The sequence below is a fragment of the Cydia fagiglandana genome, chromosome 16 (assembly GCF_963556715.1).
Source record: "Cydia fagiglandana chromosome 16, ilCydFagi1.1, whole genome shotgun sequence".
Lineage (NCBI taxonomy): Eukaryota > Metazoa > Arthropoda > Insecta > Lepidoptera > Tortricidae > Cydia > Cydia fagiglandana.
In genome coordinates, this window is record NC_085947.1 from 3,307,999 (window position 1) to 3,329,751 (window position 21,753).

The 21,753-nt window shown below is 37.5% G+C and overlaps 2 protein-coding genes and 2 long non-coding RNA genes across 4 annotated transcripts in view; 3 read left to right on the plus strand and 1 right to left on the minus strand.

Annotated features, from left to right (window-relative positions):
• LOC134671797 (uncharacterized) overlaps positions 1-21,753 on the plus strand; it is a 498,925-nt gene that overhangs the window by 41,400 nt on the left and 435,772 nt on the right. The window lies entirely within an intron of this gene.
• Positions 1,259-12,094, minus strand: LOC134672254 (uncharacterized). Its single transcript, XM_063530153.1, has 2 exons — positions 11,996-12,094; positions 1,259-2,725 (listed from the first exon to the last, which is right to left on the minus strand). The coding sequence occupies exons 1-2, from the start codon at positions 12,010-12,012 to the stop codon at positions 1,855-1,857; spliced, it is 888 nt and encodes a 295-aa protein (XP_063386223.1). The 5' UTR covers positions 12,013-12,094; the 3' UTR covers positions 1,259-1,854.
• Positions 9,294-9,906, plus strand: LOC134672255 (uncharacterized). The gene is made up of 2 exons (XR_010099313.1): positions 9,294-9,351; positions 9,489-9,906. It is a non-coding gene; the product is annotated as an uncharacterized LOC134672255 (long non-coding RNA).
• Positions 14,930-21,353, plus strand: LOC134672258 (kelch-like protein 24). The gene is made up of 3 exons (XM_063530155.1): positions 14,930-15,023; positions 15,331-15,394; positions 20,407-21,353. The coding sequence occupies exons 2-3, from the start codon at positions 15,381-15,383 to the stop codon at positions 21,266-21,268; spliced, it is 876 nt and encodes a 291-aa protein (XP_063386225.1). The 5' UTR covers positions 14,930-15,023; positions 15,331-15,380; the 3' UTR covers positions 21,269-21,353.

Below are 21,753 nucleotides of genomic sequence, written 5' to 3' on the forward strand. Positions count from 1 at the left end.
ACTAGTAATATGTAGTCGGCGCCAAACACCTTTGATGTACGGAAATATTGTATCATTTTTTGTGTGTAATTTGATTGGGATTGGATGTGCTCGAGTCTGATTTATTATACATTGGTCCATTAAAATATTTTAGATAAATGTCAATGTGATTCTAACCACCTTATATATCAAGGATGTCACTCCATATAGAGACTGTAAGATAATAATTGACAAAATTAGAAAAATAGTGTGTTAACGATGCGATGGTCGTATATGAAGGTCTTATCTTAAGAATATAAATAAATAAGAAATAACATACATTTTGTTCAAAAGTAGGTATCTGTCACAACCTAATTATTTTATTTTTACTCTAACAAATAAAGAAATATTTATTACCTACCTACTTTTTTTTAAATTGTTTTTTCTTTATCTGCAATTGTCCAAACGACATCTAAATACATAGAAGTAAGTATTAGATACAAATAAATATTTATTTATTTGTTAAACTATTAGAGAATGGGAATAACTTTTGATGCTGATTGTATCTAATACTTATAGAGGGTCAAGCAAATCTTGTCAGTAGAAAAAGGCGCGAAATTCAAATTTTCTATGGGACGATATCCCTTCGCGCCTACATTTTTCAAATTTGCCGCCTTTTTCTACTGACAAGATCTGCTTGACCAAGTATACTTCTATGTATTTAGATGTCGTTTGGACAATTGCAGATAAAAAAAAAACAATTTAAAAAAAGTAGGTATTTATTGAATAAGAATTGACATAAAGTCTCCAAAGAATATTTTTATACAGACACTTATTCTATAAGTAAAATGCAAGGATATAACCAAACGGAGTAGTCATTTAACAGGCGTTCCCCTCTGTCGAAAATAGGCTGCCAATGGTCATACACATTGTATGAACTGATGTTTATATTGTTTATCTCACATGGCTATTTTTACGTTATGTATACATTTGACGTTCCCCTTCCCCGCAAAAATCAGCAGTTTTGTATCGAAAGTTACAGACAAGGCGTCTCCGTTTGGTTATATCCTCTAAGGTAAAATGTTTATAATTATAATTAGGTATTGAACATTAAAAATAAAAAAAAAATAGAAAAGAAAGATTACCATTACCCTAATTGGTAACAGATGTGAATAAGTTATCAGTGGTAACAAGTTTATAAAGTGTAGTAATTAGAAAAAGCGGCCAAGTGCGAGTCGGACTCGCCCATGAAGGGTTCCGTAACAGCAAGTAACATAATAAAATTGCGGTTTATGGTTTATGACGTATTAAAAAAAACGACTTACCAAATCTTGTTCAAACCAATTTTCGGTGGAAGTTTGCATGGTAATGTACATCATATATTTTTTTTAGGTTTATCATTCTTTTATTTTAGAAGTTACAGGGGGGGGACACACATTTTACCACTTTGGAAGTGTCTCTCGCGCAAACTATTCAGTTTAGAAGAAACTGATATTAGAAACCTCAATATCATTTTTAAAGACCTATCCATAGATACCCCACACGTATGGGTTTGATGAAAAGAAAATTTTTGGGTTTTAGTTCTATGTATGGGGAACCCTAAAAATTTATTGTTTTTTTTTTCTATTTTTGTATGAAAATCTTAATGCGGTTCACAGAAAACATCTACTCACCAAGTTTCACCAGTATATATAGTGCTTATACTTTCGGAAAAAAGTGGCTGTGACATACGGACGGACAGACAGACAGACAGATAGACAGACAGACATGACGAATCTATAAGGGTTCCGTTTTTTTGCCATTTGGCTACGGAACCCTAAAAATGGTTGATTGTATTAATGAACCAAAAAGAAGTATTTCTCCCGCTCAGGCCCCTTCCAAAATTAGTAAATCAAGTTATTCCTCCTTTATTTCTTCCTTGCTACGCTTCTCCAATAATGCTTTTTCAGCATCTGCAAGAACACCCTCAGGGGTCGCCCTCATTATAGAAAATGTCAGTTCAGGTATTTCATTTTCAAAGGAGTATTTCAAGATATCATACAAGTTTTCTGGTCTAATAATCTGAGTCAGCTTTGATATGCATTCATTTCTAAGTTCTGTGATCATGTAGCATGAAGCGATGGACAGCAACGGTAGTAGTAGTTCATCAGCGGGCAGAGTTCCCATGTACATGTAGTCTTTTAAGTGCTGTAGGGTCTGGAGTGAGACGCCTGACATCTGTATATGGCCTTCATTTGTCTCCTTCCATTCTCGCCGACAAAGCATTGCTTTAAAAACGTCGCTGAGAGCAGCGAGGTGTGCTTTGTGGACGGCCACACTGCCATCTGAGGTAGTCAGCTGGAAGTCAGTGAACTCGGTGTCATCACATAGTTTCTTGTAAATTGTGGCCTCAACCTTGAATGCACTTATAGTGACATCAATATGAAATACAAATACGTCATTTGGCGCTGGTTTTGCCCAATTTGTTGTCCTATAACTTAATTTTGGAAGTGTATCACCAATAACTTCCCAAGTTGGTTCGTCTGAGCAAATTTTCTCTGCAGAATTATTAACTTTTATTTTCACAGTACAGTATCTAAGGATTTTTCTCGCAATATACTTAGTTTTAATACTGGCATCATTATCTTGAGAAAACTCAAATTCCACGTTTACCAGATCATTAACAGTAATACGAGTATCATTATAAGTAGTTTTATAAAAATTGGTACCTCCAATGCATAGAATGTCAAATGAAATTTGCAACCCATTAGCCGTGCTTGTTTTCGTTCTGAAACAAAACAATAATCATTACTTAAAATTATATAATTGTATACCTACATTTATGTGGCAAACATCACAAACACCCTGTTGGAAAGCAGTTACCATAGTCATATGGATGCCTGGACTCCATAGATGTCACAGTGAATTGCAAAAAAATTATACATACTTAGGTAAGTTAAGCGCCTGTAATTTCGTCTAAAGTTAATTGATTCCATTCTGTTACCACAGTTAAGCCATTTCTATTTAAGATGCATGAGTGTGTTAGCGTATGCTATATACACGGTGTAACATGAGGAAACCGAATAATTTTAACCACGCATTTCTGAGGCCAAAAGAAGGAAAAAATTTAATATGAGTTTAGGTCAAATTCGCCAAAAAAGAAATTCTTATTTGTTTTGTTTTTTCAATTTTTTGAATGTATTTGTACATAAAAAATAAATGTTATTGGTAAACATGTTACTTAAAATTTATTTTTACATTTTTTTTTCGTAAAACCTACTTTTCGGAAAGTGTTACCTACTTGTCATTTTATGACATCTATCAATAAGGATATTTAGATTACGTCCCATAGCAGCAATATCACCACCAAAAAGGCCTTTTACACTATGTAACAATAAAAACTTGTTTTATTTTAAATTAATATTATCTCTGAAACTATGAGAATTTCAAAAAAGTTTATAGGAAATTTTTGTCTCTAAATATGATCAGGAATACGCTGTTAAAATTATTCGGTTTCCTCATGTTACACCGTGTATAGACTTAGAAGCACAATAAATACAATACAATTACAAATTTACATAGTTAATTTTCGTAAAACAAATGAATCAATTAAGTTAAGACTAATCACAGCTTCTTAACTGTGCTTAAATTACGTACAAATTTTGCAATTCACATGGTTGTGCCTATCTTCTCAACAAAGTTAATCCAAAATTACCTGTTAAAATAAAATAATGATATATTACTTAGGACCAATTCAAACGGCGTCCTGGAACTAAAAATATAATCTCCCCTAGCTCAGGGCTATAACCGCGAAAATCGAAGTTCGCAAATTGCGCGGATTTTTCTCAGTCACTCTAATTACGCCTTCATTAGAGTAAAAGAGAAAGATCCCTGCAATTTGCGAATTTCGGTTTTTGCGGTAGCCGCTCAGGGCCCGTAGCCAAATTACATTCGCTCCGTATCGATTCGATCTCTACGTTCGCGAGCGACTGGTCGATAATGTTTATAATAACCTAGCCAAGAGGCAATCTTTTTAGTTATCGCATATTCGACGGGCCAACCCATACAACCATTTCCAGTCGCCGTTACGACGCGGTGTAGACACATCTTGTGTCGACACCGTCTGTTTCGGTCACAATTCCAGTCGCAGAGTCGTCGCTGTGTCGACACAGTTACCAGAAATGGGGAAGGGTCGACACATGACACAAAGTGACATAAAGTGTGGTCGCCGTGTGCACACATTGTTACTAGTTTGCGACTACTTTATGCCAAAATCATTCGTTCATTCGTTCATTTTGTTCCTGTCAAATGGAAACTGTCAGATGGAAAAATAGTTAAATAAAAATAAGTGACATTAATACGCCATCTCTAAAACGGATTACAAGACGTAATTATATATTGTTTGCATTTATATTACAATAGGACTTAAATTATTATGGGGAATTAAACTGCTCGAGTGATTTGATAAACTAAGTGTAATATAATCAACGCGCCACCAAATTGTTTTAGTTTAGCCGGAAATGAAATTGTTTACTTCTCAGTGCCTGTGTTCATAAATATATTATTTGATGCATTTTTAGTACTTCGATGCGTATACTATACTTAAATAACAGAAATAACGCTTTACATACTACGAAACTTGTTAATTATGATGTATAAATATGGTTTAAGGCTGAGAAATATTGCAGTCACAAAGTAGTCGCAAATGTTTCGACTTTGTGTCGACTCTGTGTAGACACATGACACGCGCTGTCAAAAGTAATAACAAAGTTATTGGATTTGCAAAATGGCTCCTTGTGTTCATTTGTTTTCAGATATTCTCAAAGTGTAAAAATGCCGTGGTCAGAGATGGGACTTAATAGATTAACTGTTTATTCGACTAATTAATGGAATAAAAAAAGTTAATCCTCAAATTTTAATCACGATTAGTTTAGTCGACCGAACATAGATTGAAATTAAATTAATCTGAACATTAATCGAATAAATTATCGATTAAATCTCGGTTGGAAGTTGACAGGGGGCCATTTATGTACGTAAAAATAATAGAAATGTCTTGCATGCAGATGGTAGCCAAACACTTTGTCATAAAAGTCGAGATGGGTGTCGATTTATAGCTTTTAGGGAGTGCCGATTTCGAAAATGATGACCATTTAGGAATCCAAAATGGCCGCCATGCACTGTGTCATAAAAGTCGTCATGGATGTCGTTTTATACGTTTTAGGGGGCCCCAATTTTGAAAATGATGACCATTTTGGAGTCCAAAATGGCGGCCATGCACTATGCCATAAAAGTCGTCATGGGTGTCGTTTTATAGGTTTTAGGAGGCGCAGATTTCAAAAATGATGACCATTTTGGATTCCAAGATGGCGGCCATGCACTATGTCATAAAAGTCGTCATGGATGTCGTTTTATAGGTTTTAGGGGGCCCCGATTTAGAAAATGATGACCATTTTGAAATCCAAAATGGCGGCCATGCACTATGTCATAAAAGTCGTCATAGGTGTCGTTTTATAGGTTTTGGGGGGCGCAGATTTAGAAAATGATGACCATTTTGGATTCCGAAATGGTGGCCATGCACTATGTCATAAAAGTCGTCATGGGTGTCGTTTTATAGGTTTTGGGGGGCGCAGATTTTGAAAACGATGACCATTTTGGATTCCAAGATGGCGGCCATGCACTATGTCATAAAAGTCGTCATGGATGTCGTTTTATAGGTTTTAGGGGGCCCCGCTTTCGAAAATGATGACCATTTTGGAATCCAGAATGGCGGCCATGCACTATGTCATAAAAGTCGTCATGGGTGTCGTTTTATAGGTTTTGGGGGGCGCAGATTTCGAAAATGATAACCATTTTCGATTCCAAAATGGCGGCCATGCACTATGTCATAAAATTCATCATGGATGTCGTTTTATGGGTTTTAGGGGGCCCCGATTTAGAAAATGATGACCATTTTGTAATCCAGAATGGCGGCCATGCACTATGTCATAAAAGTCGTCATGGGTGTCGTTTTATAGGTTTTGGGGGGCGCAGATTTCGAAAATGATAACCATTTTCGATTCCAAAATGGCGGCCATGCACTATGTCATAAAATTCGTCATGGATGTCGTTTTATGGGTTTTAGGGGGCCCCGATTTAGAAAATGATGACCATTTTGTAATCCAGAATGGCGGCCATGCACTATGTCATAAAAGTCGTCATGGGTGTCGTTTTATAGGTTTTGGGGGGCGCAGATTTCGAAAATGATGACCATTTTGGAATCCAAAATGGCGGCCATGCACTATGTCATAAAAGTCGTCATGGATGTCGTTTTATAGGTTTTGGGGGGCTCCAATTTTGAAAATGATGACCATTTTGGAATCCAAAATGGCGGCCATGCACTATGCCATAAAAGTCGTCATGGGTGTCGTTTTATAGGTTTTGGGGGGCGCAGATTTAGAAAACGATGACCATTTTGGATTCCAAAATGGTGGCCATGCACTATGTCATATAAGTCGTCATGGGTGTCGTTTTATAGGTTTTAGGGGGCGCAGATTTCGAAAACGATGACCATTTTGGATTCCAAGATGGCGGCCATGCACTATGTCATAAAAGTCGTCATGGATGTCGTTTTATAGGTTTTAGGGGACGCAGATTTCGAAAATGATGGCCATTTTGGAATCCAAAATGGCGGCCATGCACTATGTCATAAAAGTTGTCATGGGTGTCGTTTTATAGGTTTTAGGGGGCCCTGATTTCGAAAATGATGACCATTTTGGAATCCAAAATGGCGGCCATGCACTATGTCATAAAAGTTGGCATGGGTGTCGTTTTATAGGTTTTAGGGGGCCCTGATTTAGAAAATGATGACCATTTTGAAATCCAAAATGGCGGCCATGCACTATGTCATAAAAGTCGTCATGGGTGTCGTTTTATAGGTTTTGGGGGGCGCAGATTTAGAAAATGATGACTATTTTGGAATCCAAGATGGCGGCCATGCACTATGTTAAAAGTCGATATGGATGTCGTTTTGTTGGTCATGGTAATCATTTTCGAAATCTGCTCTTCCTACACACCAACACCTATAAATCAACATCTATGACGGCTTATATGACAAAGTGCACGGCAGACATCTTGGAATCCAAAATGGTCATCATTTTCGAATTCTGCACTCCCTAAAACCTAAAAAACGATATCCATGACGACTTTTATGACAAAATACGTAGCCGCCATCTTGGAATATAAAATGATCATAGTTTTCGAATTCTGCACTCCCTAAAACCTATAAATCGACATCCGTGACGACGCAAGTTATCTTTATTTTCAGATCTAACAAATTGCTACAGAATACAAAGGACAAAAAAAGAAGCGAGGAGGTAATGAAACAAGCAAAAATACAGATGATTCCTCGACGCAATTGGATGCTTCTTAAATTGTGTCCAGATTTTTTTGTCATAAAAGTTTTTATTTTTCACATATTACTCTCACAAGATCCGTGACATTTCGACCTTGTAATTTTTTAAGTAAATGTTTTTGTTTATCTATGAGGATCTCACTAGAATAATATAATCAAGGTATGTTTATATTTGATGATTGAAATAGTAACGCAAAAAAAATATTATATTTGTGTTTATATTCCTGTCGAAGACTTTTATTTTTCCTTTTCCTTCTACACAAGTTTGGTCAAGTAATAAGAATTTAGGGCTCTCAATTTTATTTTGACTTCTACAACAGTAAAGCTACGAGGCCATGTTTGGTATCGTTTTCGTATAAATGCGCAGTACCAAATTTAGTTATGGTATCACATTGACACCATTCCAAAGTAAAAACATATAAACTTACTTTCTTTTAAACTCCTCTTCACGCTTAAACTGCTGAACAGTTTTAATTTAAATTTAGTACACATATATTTTGAGTCCCGAGACAGGACATAATAAGTTATCTCAAAAATCATCCTTTAAAGGTGTGAAATGAGGTGTAGGGGGGAATTCAGAATTGACTTCTTGAAGTTAATACTGTTTAAGTTTAGGTTTGAAGTCATGTTTTTTTTATCATTTTTAACTAAATCAAAGATGTAGACCATCCCAAATTTAATATAAATCGGTTCAGCGGTTATTGATTTCCCGTACAAATTTCCACGCCACTTTTCACACCTTCAAAAGGTTGCTTGGTTATAAGATCTATCCTATGTCCTGTTCCAGGACGCAAACTATTTCTATACCAAATATCAACGAAATCGGTTCAGCGGTTAAGCGTCAAGAGGAGTTTAAAAAAAACCGGCCAAGTGCGAGTCGGACTCGCGTATTAAGGGTTCCGTACATTAAGTCCGACGCGCGCTTGACTGCACATGTCTAATAGGTTTTCCTGTCATCTATAGGTAAAAAACTATTTTGTGTATTCAGACGGACAGACATACAGACGCACGAGTGGTCCTATAAGGATTCCGTTTTTTGCTTTTGAGGTACGGAACCCTAAAAAGATTTTTTTTAATTTTGTGGAATGGTGTCAATGTGATACCTTAAATGGATTCAGCAACCCAGATTTATACGAAAACGATACCATACACGGCCTAGCACCTTCACTGATGTAGATATATCAAGATAATATTGAGAGCCCTAAATAAACTTTCAAGAGCGGATATCTCAAAAACTATTCAACATATCGAAAAAATTGACTGAATAAACTTGTAACAAATTAAATTAACTTTCATTTTGTATAAGTGGCCATGTCGCTAAGATGCATAGTTTCCGAGATATAATCGAAAAACCGGAAAATGGGACCTTCAAAGCCCCCTCTCTTCCCCCCACTCAAGGGCTACGGCCGGGGACTTTTGATATGTTCACCTCCTAACTTGTCCAAACCAAGTTACAGAGTCAAAAATTGTGTTCCGAGCATTTCCCTCTACAACGTTTTGGAGCATTCGTTGGCTGACCTAAGTAGCTTATTGCATTTCTTTAAAAACTTTTCTGTAAAAGGTTGACGGGTGTTGGGTGTTTATATGGTTTTCATTTGCATCGCCCATGATGACTTACTAGAATTACTTACGAGCACACGAGACACTAATAGTAGTTTGACAAACCTTGGTTTTCAAGAGGTATTTTATATTGACATTTGCTGTCACAAATTTTCTGTCAGATTTAGTCGCAAACCGCACGCAAAGTGCACACAAATGTGTCGACACCTTGTTACGGAAAAGTGTACACACGGCGACGACACTTTGTTTCGAAACAATTCTAGACACATTGTGTGGACTCTGTTACGACACATCTGACATTTAGTTACCACTTTGATGATTCTGCGACTGGAATGGTTATATGGGAAGTCGATAAAAATTAATTTTAGTCTGTGGTTCTCGTTCAAAACTGTCAAGAAACGTCAGCTGTCAAGAGTGTCAAGTGAACAGCGAATCTAATTTTGGAGAAAATAATTGTTTTATCGGTAAGCAAATGAAATATTTTGGCATTTGTTTAACTTAGTGAATTACAATTTCGTGATAAAATAACTCTATATAGTGTAATAGTTGAAGAGTGCGTTGTTAATTGCATATAATTTTGACCTAAGTTTAACAATTTCAGACAGCCGTCGTCACCGCAGCCCCAATCAAGGCGGCGGCGCAGCCAGAGCGGGCAAGAGCGGGCTCCGCGGGCTCTTCTTCCACGCTGAGAAGTCCTCGCCAAGTTGGCACGAACAGTCAAAGCTGCCGCTGCAATGACGCCTTCATGGCAGTTACCAGTGCTAAGGACGTGCACTGCTGGCTTACTTGACCAGAAGAGACAATACTTTAAGTGTTAGTAATGATTCAAACCGTGAAGTGAAATTGTGAACAGGTTTGCCCGAATCAGTGTAACCTCAGTGAACTCATTTACTTCATAGACTTCAAACATTTTCGAAATTAACAAAAGTCAAGCGAACATTGAATACATAGATGTTATGCATTAGATAAGATAAAAGCTGCCTGTGAAACCAAAACCAATAAATCATATTATTACTTAATATTATTTTTTAATTACCTACCATCTTTGCTTTGAATGGAAATTTGGGAAGGGAATCTCACCCGCTAAGCTACTGGCTATTCATATTTAACCTTTTGTATGCTCCTGTCAACAATTTGTAATTTATATATCAATCATAATTAAATAAAATAAAATAAATAAATAAATATTGGGGACATCTTACACAGATCAACCTAGCCCCAAACTAAGCAAAGCTTGTACTATGGGTGCTAGGCAACGACACATACTTATATAGATAAATACATACTTATATACATAGAAAACACCCATGACTCAGGAACAAATATTAGTGTTCACCACACAAATAAATGCCCTTACTGGGATTCGAACCTAGGACCATCGGCTTAGCAGGCAGGGTCACTACCCACTAGGTCAGACCGGTCGTCAAAATTAATGCATTTTTTAAAGTTGAATATAGGTAAGTACATGGGAGCAGATCTGCTCCTAAGCATACCAAAGGTTAAGGTGGTAACCACCATAAATAAATGAATGAAACAATGATTGGGTTAAAAGTTAATTTATTTTATTGGAAATCTATTAATGAAAGATACAGCAGGTATTTTTTGCCGGCAGCATAAAATCAGTAGCCAAGCATTCTTTTCTTGTTTGCACATATATTATGTAGTGTTTTAAAATAGTAAAACAACACTCAATATATTTTTGTGGTTGTACATGTGTCATAGTTTCTTCCCTTGACCCTGGCTTTGGAGCACCATAAATATGTCAAGGCTGCAATGAATATCCAAGTCACCTGAAGTTTGAAGACGTAACAGGAACACATAAGAAGTTATTTTAGCATCAATTACATATTTTATATACTTATTAGGTATGTGGGGATAAGTTATTGGCTCACTCTTACCTTTGCAGGGACGTTGTTTCGTGTTGCATTTGTGGGTGCATAATCCATTTTTCCATGACACTGTCAATATAGATAGGTAGATATTCAGCGCCTCGGTCACATTGGATCCTTTGGGTGAAATGCTGCGTACGGCCCACTATCCTTTGATCTGACCCCGTAGCATAAAGCCACCAGCCACCAGCTAAGGGCAGTCCTTTCCTAAGCAGTTCCAATAGGCGATTTTTCAGACGGCGCCTGCGTCTAAGCGAGACTTCCGCGTTGTTCGCCGCCCACAATAATGTTACAGTATGCTTTTTACTACAAATTCTAATTTACAAACACTATTATACGGCATTTTCTTGTGCTTCGATAAGTTATCTGCAAGGGGATAGCTCTCGCTACGTATCGACACCTAGGAGGCGATAACGATTCGATTTCGCATGTCAAAAGTGTCACTCGGCTAGGCAATGTATGACAGATATCGAATTCCAGTAACGAAAGTTTTGCGTTTCGTTACAACATTGCAACTTGGCTAACATTTTTGTATTCGTTAATATTTTTCGACAAACTCATCTACGGTACCTGTCATTCCCATACATTTTTTATCGATTCGTTAGCGATATCTTTTTTCGAAATGCGTTTTGGCTAGGCCCCCAGGCCCCTTACGCTCCGTAGCGATCGAAACGCAACTGTCACTATCGCACTAAGAAGAGTAATAAAGAGACATAAAGCTTTTCGTTGTCGAAGCGATAGCGATTGTAACCTTGGCTAGGCCGGCTGATAAGGTCGGTATCTACGGTCTACCGCGAAGCCCTCCGTTCGTTCGTCTATGTCTATATCTATATGCCTCTATCGCTCGAACATGCGAGACTGAGGGCCTACCGCGAACCACGTCCGACGTGTTGCCTCCTTGTCACACTTACGTACGAATTTACAAGTACGACAGAGGGGGAGCACGTCGAACGTGGTTCGCGGTAGGCCCCCTGATAGAGACAAATAACGAAATTCGACTTTAGATGTTCGCGGTAAACCCCGGTGTACTCAACTTTACTCAAGCACCTACGAGTTTAATGAAGTCTCTACTTTGTGATAATATCAAAAATGTTCTAAAAATAATGTAGAGAAAGTGTGATGGACTCACGATGGATTGGTGATGGTGGTGGTGGTTAGTATTTTCATCGTCAGCATCATCATTATCATCAATTTTAAATACATATAAATCTATACTTACAGGTGTATCTTAAGCATTTTTCGTACTGGACTGAAAACACAGGGAAATTCAATTTAACAAAAGCCAAACTAACAGTAATCAAATTCTTCAGTTCTCTACAACCAAATGAAAGAAATGTAGAATAGGAAATAAAAAATAAAACCCGATAAAATCAATGAATGTTGCTAGCACTAAATTTTAATGGGCTCGCCAGACCTTACAATAAATCGCATCCGATTTTCTGTTAGGGCCTGTCACCTTTTGCGTTTAACTGACAGGCTGATATTGTCCGGCTGAAGGCCTACCGGGACAACCGAAATACGTAAATTGCGGGGATCTTTCTCTTTTACTCCAATAAAGGCAAATTCTTTTTTTTTTAATTAGAGTAAAGCCTCCTCCACACTCGTGCGCAAATCGCGGCGCGAAGCCGCGAATGCGAGTGTGGCGTCGATTTTCGCGGACAGCAAAATCGACTCCACACTCGCGTTCGCGGCTTCGCCCGCGATTCACGCGCATAGTCTGGAGGGGGCTTGACAGAGAAATATGCCCGCAATTTGCGAACTTCGGTTTTCGCAGTTATGAGCCGAAAGGAGCTGAGTTTGCCCGAAAGGAGAAGTGTTTCCCCACTGCTGAAAAGTAAGGCTGGCCTTAAAGGGGTAACACACTATCGCACCGCACCGCGACCTTGGTGCGTCGCACCCTTTTAAGTGAGACCGAGAAACAGATATCTCTTCCTCGCTCTCACTTATGGGTGCGACGCACCAAGGTCGCGGTGCGGTGCGATAGTGTGTTACGGCCTTTACACAGTCTGAATCCGAATCTGAATTACCTAATAATCTGACTTCATAGTCTGAATTTAGGTGCCTTACCTCACACATGTCTTAAAAATTTCGATTGATCAGTTGTCTAGCGAACGTCTGTAGATAAGTAGGTACGTACGTATACAATACCTAGTTCACATGGAAGATTAATTTTAATACTTATAGCACTGCTTTTGTCGCTATATAAAAAAAAAAGCGAAAATACTGGATTCATCCAGTTAATTTGAACAGAATAAGTCGGAGCCAGTACCACCTTACGGCAAGAAATTTACGGCACTGACTGGCCCACGCTGGCCCATTGTGTACAGGGGCCTTTACAAGTTATTCGACTACTACAGAATGTCAGTAGCATCATTTGATGAGTTATTATTATTACCTACATACTGAGATTCATAATCCGAATCCAGTATGTGTGTGCTCGTCCGTATTAATTAAGTATAGAAAGAGGTGCGTCCGGAATTCATAATCTGAATTTTCATATTCTCTGAATACGGAATATTACGCGAAAGTCTGCGTAGGGGGCGCCACTCCCACAATAAGTCACAATCTAAGGCTCTACCGCCGAAATTTTGTTGTCTAACCACTCTCGCATATTCGAGCGATAAAGAGGCGGATAGCTGAGTTTCGATTTCGCGTTTCCTGGTAGGCCCTTTGTAAACAAACCGCCTTGATGTATAGCCCCCTCCAGACTATGCGCGTGAATCGCGGGCGAAGCCGCGAACGCGAGTGTGGACTCCACACTCACTAGAGGGGGCTTATCAATGTCATATTTGATTGTCTGTGAAAACTTGTCAAAAAACAGTTTAAGGGGTTTAAGGTACCAGAGCGGCTACCGCGAAAACCGAAATTCGCAAATAGCGGGGATCTTTCTCTTTTACTCCAATGAAGGCGTAATTAGAGTGACAGAGAAAAATCCCCGCAATTTGCGAACTTCGATTTTCGCGGTTATAGCCCAGTATGTATAAGTGGTATACTAACGCCGCTAGTGCTATACTTCGTTTTTTTAGCATTAGAAATTAGGTAAACAATCTTGACGTGTCTTTTAATTGAAAAACACATTTTAAAAATAAGTTACGGCAAATTTGTAACAATTATGAATCTAATACGATCATTTATATTCGTCTGCTTTCATTAGTAATAGTTATAGATTTTTAAAAAGCGTTTTTCAATTAAAAGACATGTCAAGATCGCTTACCTTCTTGCAAGTTCTTTCTAATGCTAAAAAAAACGAATTATACACTCTGGCGGCAAAACATTGCAGTAATACTCCCTATTCATAACGCACGTCAGTATCATTCTGACAGATCAATCTGAGAAATTTATTATATGAAAAAATCAAAATGTGTGTGGCTGTGGAGAATTGTTAAATTCTATTCTGAATTAATAAGTAATATGAATTCAGATTTGGATTCAGACTGTGTAAGGCCGGCCTTAGTTGACTGTGTTAAAAGTGGTAACACACTATCGCACCGCACCGCGACCTTGATGCGTCGCACCTAGTATCTTCTTTTTGTGGTCGCACCCATAAGTGAGAGCGAGGAACAGATATCTCTTACTCGCTCTCACTTATGGATGCGGCGCACCAGGTCGCAGTGCGGTGCGATAGTGTATTACCACTTTAAGGCTTGTCCAGACGAAGACAATTTTTCGCCAATCTGATTAAATTGTCCGATCAAATCAGGACGTGCGGACGCAAACGCCAATTTGGCCAATTTCATTTGTTGCATAGAGGTACAATAATATAGAGAATATAGAGATGAAACGGGGGAGGGGCCAAATGACCGAACGAAATACATTTATAGAACTTTCAGTAGGAATAGCAGAGAAACGGTATTATTGCTTGTCCTTGTCACAGTCTCACTTTTTTTTTGTTCTCCACCATAAATTTAGTACGGTCTATGGTGGGCAACAAATAACCCGACCGAATTACGTAGTTTGTTTTTGGTATATTGTCAGGAATGTTAAAACGTATTTTTAATATTGTCGCATTGCGTATGTTTTGTCCCTCACGGAGGCACGCGTATACCACTTCTATAGGATGCTACCTTCTATGATTTGTTGGCATCATTGGTTGGCAGTTGGTATGGTATCATTATTTTTTCGCTTGATATGCTAAAGTCTTCGGGCAACACCGGCTTCCAAAGGCTAAAGTGTATGTGAGCCTCGTCTTGTAAAAAAGATCATTGAAAGCATCGCGCAAGTTTACAAGCTAATCTTTAAGGGCTAGGGTTGCCAGATGGTCGGGATTTGGCGGGATTCTCCCGATTTTTAGCATGTGTTCCCGATTCCCGACAAAGTGTAAACGGTCCCGAAAAACTGTTTCACGTTATAAAACAATAACTTCAAGTTCCGAACTGTCGTCGAGCGAGCGAGCTGACGTAGTGCCAATAATGTAAAATATCGTTGTTTTTAACACAATTAGTACTTTAATTTGAATGTATTTATTTTCACGACTTAAGTCCCAAAATCCCGAAAAATTTATATTGTTTCCCGATAATAGCGCCTTCCGATCTGGCAACCCTATTAAGGGCATAGTGACAACATAATTAATTACCCTTATTCCTGTTTTCGATCCAGTACGTAAAATGCCTATAAAAGTGTAAGTACCTACTTATTCAGTTTCATAATTAATTGCCGACGTTGACGATTGAAAATGGACTTCATATTCATAGTTTAACCATTCGGTTGGGGTGTAGCAAAGGGGGGGACTGGGACTTAGAAATTTTTTTTGCAAAGTGGTGTTATTATGACACCACTTTTAAATGATTTTAATGTGTAGATCACGTGAAAATAAGCATCTTTTACTCAACCATTCCACTTCCTCCACGTTATTTTTTAGAGCACTATTGATATTAACAAAGTAGAAGGCCTTACTCGCACATCGTAAGTAGAATTTTATTTTTTGTCTCTCTAACACAGTGGTTCTTAACCTAGGGGTAATTACCCCTGTGGGGGTAAAACTGGTATTTTACGGGGGTAATAAGCTAACCTAATTATAACAATACAACAAACGTACACGTTTTATTTTTTATTACCATTGGGAGGAGGGGTAAAATCAGGTTCCCTAGTTAGTCATAGGGGTGACCGGACTGAAAAGGTTAAGAACCACTGCTCTAACATCATCATCGCATACTATTAGAAGTATTAGAACAAATTAAATTACTTTTAGAAAATATTTTAATTTGTTTTTAGTTCAAGTAGAAACACTACTAAGTGTGGGCAGAAACACTACGGGTGGCACCCGGTGCAGAAATTGTGGGTGTCACCCCAAAATTCAATCAAAATTGTAAAATATATTTAAAAAGAGTAATTGTAATTTTTGTTATTTCTTTTTACGTTTCCATCCATCGCTTTCTTTTTACGAATTTTTATAGGTGGCACTACTGATATTCACGATCGGGTGTCACCCATCGCCACCCCCCCCCCCCCCCTTTTAGCTACGCCACTGTTTGTGAGGCCTGGAGGCTGGAGGAGGAGGGAGGACAAGACTGGAGGCCTTAGTCACTTTTTCTTAGTATATGACATTTATTTCAGTTTATTCACTCTCGCATATTCGAACGATACAAATAGCTGGTTTGTTAGTGCACACCGTTGTATGGGGACCTTGCACTTTGAGACTATGCGCTGAAACTTGGCACAGTTGATTGTTAGCTGGTCTTGAGCAGATACAGACCGGGAGCCGTCGAGAGCCACCTCTCATTTAGTGGGGGGGAGGGGGAAGTTCGACGCTGCGGCGCTTCACTTGGAGCAACATTTCTCTAAAACTATACCTATTAGGGCATGTAGTATAATATCATTTTCGGATAAATTGAGGATGAGGAATCTATTTGTAGAACAAAAACAATGCACTTTCTAACAAAAAAAAAGAATAAAGTAGAAAAGACTAAAAAAAATATATTAGATTTTTTTATAATTACCAATTTTTTTTAAAAAGTGTAGCAGCAATCTGAAATCAAAAAATATAGTCGTAAAGCTACACTTATTACGTTTAAAAAATATATAGTTTATTATACAAATCTGTTGATAAATGGGAGATAAAAAATAATATTAAGCGTGGGTCAGAGTGATCTCATATTAAAGTGGGAAAGTTACTCTACAATCGTTTTTTTTTTTTAGTTTTTCGTAAATAACTCTTAAACGGTAGCCCACAGCAAAAAATATATATCCCAGTGAAAAACTTTTGAATAACCTTTTTTGTAGGAAATTGTATGTAGGTAAATTAATCGTGTAATAAAACATTTTTTGCATTTGGCCGTCGTTTACGAGTTATTTACGAATGACTAAAAAACCTTACCTCAGAGTTTATTTTCTCCCTTCAATATTTTTTTTTAATATTGATCCTAGCGAAAAAAATTGCACTTATTTTATAAGAAATCTGAAACAGATTATTTACCTACGTAAAAGATATTTTTTTGCTGTGGGCTACCGTTTACGAGTTATTTACGAAAAACTAAAAAAAAACGATTGTAGAACAAATTATAAGTAACTTTCCCACCTTAATAATATTTTGCATTGAGATCACTCTGACCCACGCCAGGCCTATGGAACTCTCCGCGCGAGCGCGGATTGATACCTACGAATCGGCTCCCGTTCACGGTAGAAAAGTAAGTCAGTTGGTTGCCACACGCGCTCACGTACGCACGTCACCGCGCGCCGCACTGTCAATTTTTACGATAGTTAAATGCTACGTAGTAGGTACCTACCTACTATTGAATTTCTTTAATTAAACATGTGATGTTTATTATGTATGACAAATGTATAGTTTTAGATATCTATCTATTAGAAATAGGTAGCAAATTCTTAATTTATTTTGGTAAATGTTTATTTTAACGACAGTAATTTAACTTTACACTTGAAAGTGTCTACTCATTTTTGCTCTGGTTAACGTATAATTAATTATCTGTATAACCTGTATTCATGGGGTTTCTATTATTTTTCTTTATTGTGTAACATTAATCTCTATCTGGTTTTAAATTACACGAAGTTTTAAAACTTAATCTTGCTGGGATTATTGCGCGGTTTATAAAACGGCGTAAACACTGCGGTTACTGCAGGGACATATGACCTTTTAAAATGACTATTTCGCAAACACTAACGCATAATTGGAATATTAGGTATAATTTATTATTTAGCTTTCCTTTTATTTCACTCCGCTGTTTAAGTAGGTATTTATTTATCATTTCTAAGCGTGAGCAACCCTAGCGTTGTGCCGGTGCGCGCGGTGCGGGGAGCGGCGCGTTGAAGGTCACTCCATTGTATTTTTGTGTAGGTATCCAAACGGTAGATATGATTCGGTCAAATTGTGTTTTTTGAAAAACTAATTATAGCCAGCATTGTATGAATGTAGTATTATACCTTTGGGTATGGTGCTTTACGCACACTAGCGTCCCTCCCCCTCCCCCTGACGCAACCCCCCCTTTTAGCATGAAATATGTCCCGGTTTACGGTTTCTTTTTATTTTTGAGAAAAGTATTAGAGTTAGGAAAAAAGTGTCAATGAAAGAAATGTTCCCTATTAAATTCTAAACAAAAAAGGTTATATTCATTTTTTTATACGACGCACCATATTGATGTTTTAGCTAGATGAACTTCGACAAAATTTTACCGTTGAAAAACTTGTTAAAGTTCAATATAACATAGTACGTGACAGTACTGAAAGAAATCTTCACGGAGAAAAAGCTTGCAAGCTTATTCTCCGTATTAGTTTTATTTCAGTACTATCACGTACTAACTTATATTGAACTTCAACAAGTTAATACATGAATATGGTGAGTCTTACCAAAAAGTTGTACATAACCTTTTTTGTTTAGAATTTAATAGAGAACATATCTTTCATTGACACTTTTTTCCTAACTCTAATACTTTTCTCAAAAATAAAAAAAAACCGTAAACCGGGACATATTTCATGCTAAAAGGGGGGGTTGCGTCAGGGGGAGGGGGAGGGACGCTAGTGTGCGTAAAGCACCATACCCAAAGGTATCATACTACATTCATAGAATCCTGGCTATAATTTGTTTTTCTTGCTCATACATTAGAACATAATTTAACCGAATTAATATTTGCGTTTTGTTTGAGAGATAAGTATCTGTTCGTAAGAACTATTATATAATCTGTGCCCACGCTTAATATTATTAACAAGCTTTTATTAGGTCGACCTGTATGTAATGTAACTATGTAATGGAATCTAAGGTAACTAATTTAACCATCTTCCAAGGATCGTAGCGTCATGAAAATTGGCAGCTGTATGTAGTTCTGATGACAATACAATAATATGGTACTGTCGAACTGATCTGATGATGGAGACAGGAGGTTGCCATAGGAACTCTGATGAAACAACGCAACCTAATTGTGTTAGGGGTTTTTAGAATTGTCTCGATGAGTAGGTATTAGTTGTCTGTCGTAAGAAAAGTACAGTCAGCGATAAAAGCTTGGTACCTAAAATAATTTTTTTGCCAAAAACTTATTTATCTCCCATTTATCAACAGATTTGTATAATAAACTATATATTTTCTTAAACGTAATAAGTGTAGCTTTACGACTGTATTTTTTGTTTTCAGATTCCTGCTACACTTTAAAAAAAAATTGGTGATTATAAAAAAAATCAAAAATACGTTTTTTAGTCTTTTCTCCTTTATTCTTTTTTTTTGTTAGAAAGTGCATTGTTTTTGTTCTAATAATAGATTCCTCATCCTCAATTTATCCGAAAATGATATATTACATGCCCTAATATGGGTTATTCGCGGATGGTCTAGAACGCAAAATGACTAGTGTAATATTTTGTCTATATCGCAATTAGTCTACATCGCAAACGGTCTAGAACGCAAAATGCCCACATTATTTTTTCCGTTTTATCTTAACTTTATAGCGATGTCGACGGAGCCCCGCTTCCGCGGGGCTCCTATTCTGTGCTGTTTGGCCTTCGGCCATTTGAAGATACCTAACGAACCTAACCTACCTATGTAAAATGTGGTGATATAAAAAGTAGGCATTTTGCGTTCTAGACCATCCGCGATTGACCCCCTAATAGCTATAGTTTTAGAGAAATGTTGCTCCAAGTGAAGCGCCGCAGCGTCGAACACACCCCCTCCCCCCCCCCCCCCCACTAAATGAAAGGTGGCTCTCGACGGCTCCCGGTCTGTATCTGCTCATGACCAGCTAAGAATCAACTGTGCCAAGTTTCAGCGCATAGTCATAAAATGCAAGGTGTCGTGCACTAACAAACCAGCTAAAAGGCTAATAGACGATCGAACGAAAGCGTTCGTGGTAGACCATAGATCGGTAGACCCTCTTGAACTAGGGAGTTTTTTTATAGTTCAGTTCTAGGAGGCTGTTTAAATTGATCCTAATATAAGTATATATACCTATCATTTATTTTACACATGTACCTATTTTAGGAGTAGGTAACTCTAGTGAGCAGTTACATGGCAGTTACCATATGATGTGACATCAATGGAGTCCACACATCCATAAGCTATGGTAACTGCTTTCTAACAGGGCGTTTGTGACATTTTCCATCTCTGTTGTACAAGTAAATTAAAATAAAAACTTTTTTAGCCAACAGAAAACTAAAACAATAATTATAACTAATTCAATAATCATTGTTTTGTTTCAGAGGTATGACGTCGAAGGGTAAAGGGACTGAACTGCAAATAACATTTGATATTCTATGCACTGGAGGACACAATAATTATGAAACTGAAATTTCTGTTAATAATCTGGTAGGAATTAAATTTCTCTTCAAACAAGATGACGGTAGCGGGATACAAACTCAATACCTTGCTAGAAAACTTGAAAAAGCCATTGAATATACTGTTAAAATAAAAGTTAATAATTTCGACGAGAAGATTTGTTCAGACAAACCAAATTGGGAAGTTATTGGTGATACATACGCAAATACAAGTATAATTGAAAATTGCCGCTCACGATCTCCAAAAGATGCATTTGGTTTTCATCTTGATGTTACTATAAAGGCGTTCAAGGTTGAGGCTACAATTTACAAGAAACTATGTGATGACACTGAGTTCACTGACTTCCAACTGACCACTACAGATGGCAGTCTGGCCATCCACAAAGCAATCCTTGCTGCACACAGTGACGTTTTCAAAGCAATGCTTTGTCGAGAATGGAAGGAGACAAATGAAGGCCGTATACAGATGTCAGGCGTCTCACTCCAGACCCTACAGCACTTAAAAGACTACATGTACATGGGAACTCTGCCCGCTGATGAACTACTACTACCGTTGCTGTCCATCGCTTCATGCTACATGATCACAGAACTTAGAAATGAATGCATATCAAAGCTGACTCAGATTATTAAACCAGAAAATTTGTATGATTTTTTGGAATACTCCATTGAAAATAAAATACCTGAACTGACATTTGCTATAATGAGGGCGACCTCTGAGGGTGTTCTTCAAAATGCGGAAAAAGCATTATTGGAAAAGCGTAGCAAGGAAGAAATAAAGGGAGAATAACTTGTTTTACTATAAGTAATTTGGGTACCCCTGATTGCGGGAGATATATATAATATTTTTTCTTGTTGCTACATTAGTTACATTACTACAAACTTGTAACCATTGGGTAATTATTTTATATATAAAAGTAATTTAGGTACCTACTTATTTACATAATGTGTAGGTACAATGTGTAGTATAAAGATCTACATAAATAATATACCTAGTTATAAATAAATATTTTACTTAAACTTGTCTTACAAATATATTATGTTGGTTCTTATTCAATAAATACCTATTAGAATTTTTTTTTTATTTGCTATTGTCCAAACGTTATCTAAAGCCCGCTCCACACTCGTGCGCGAATCGCGGCGCGAAGCCGCGAACGCGAGTCTGGAGTCGATTTCGCATATCAGCGAACTAGACTCCACACTCGCGTTCGCGGCTTCGCCCGCGATTCACGCGCATAGTCTGGAGGGCGCTTAATAGTGGTAACAGAGGGCCTA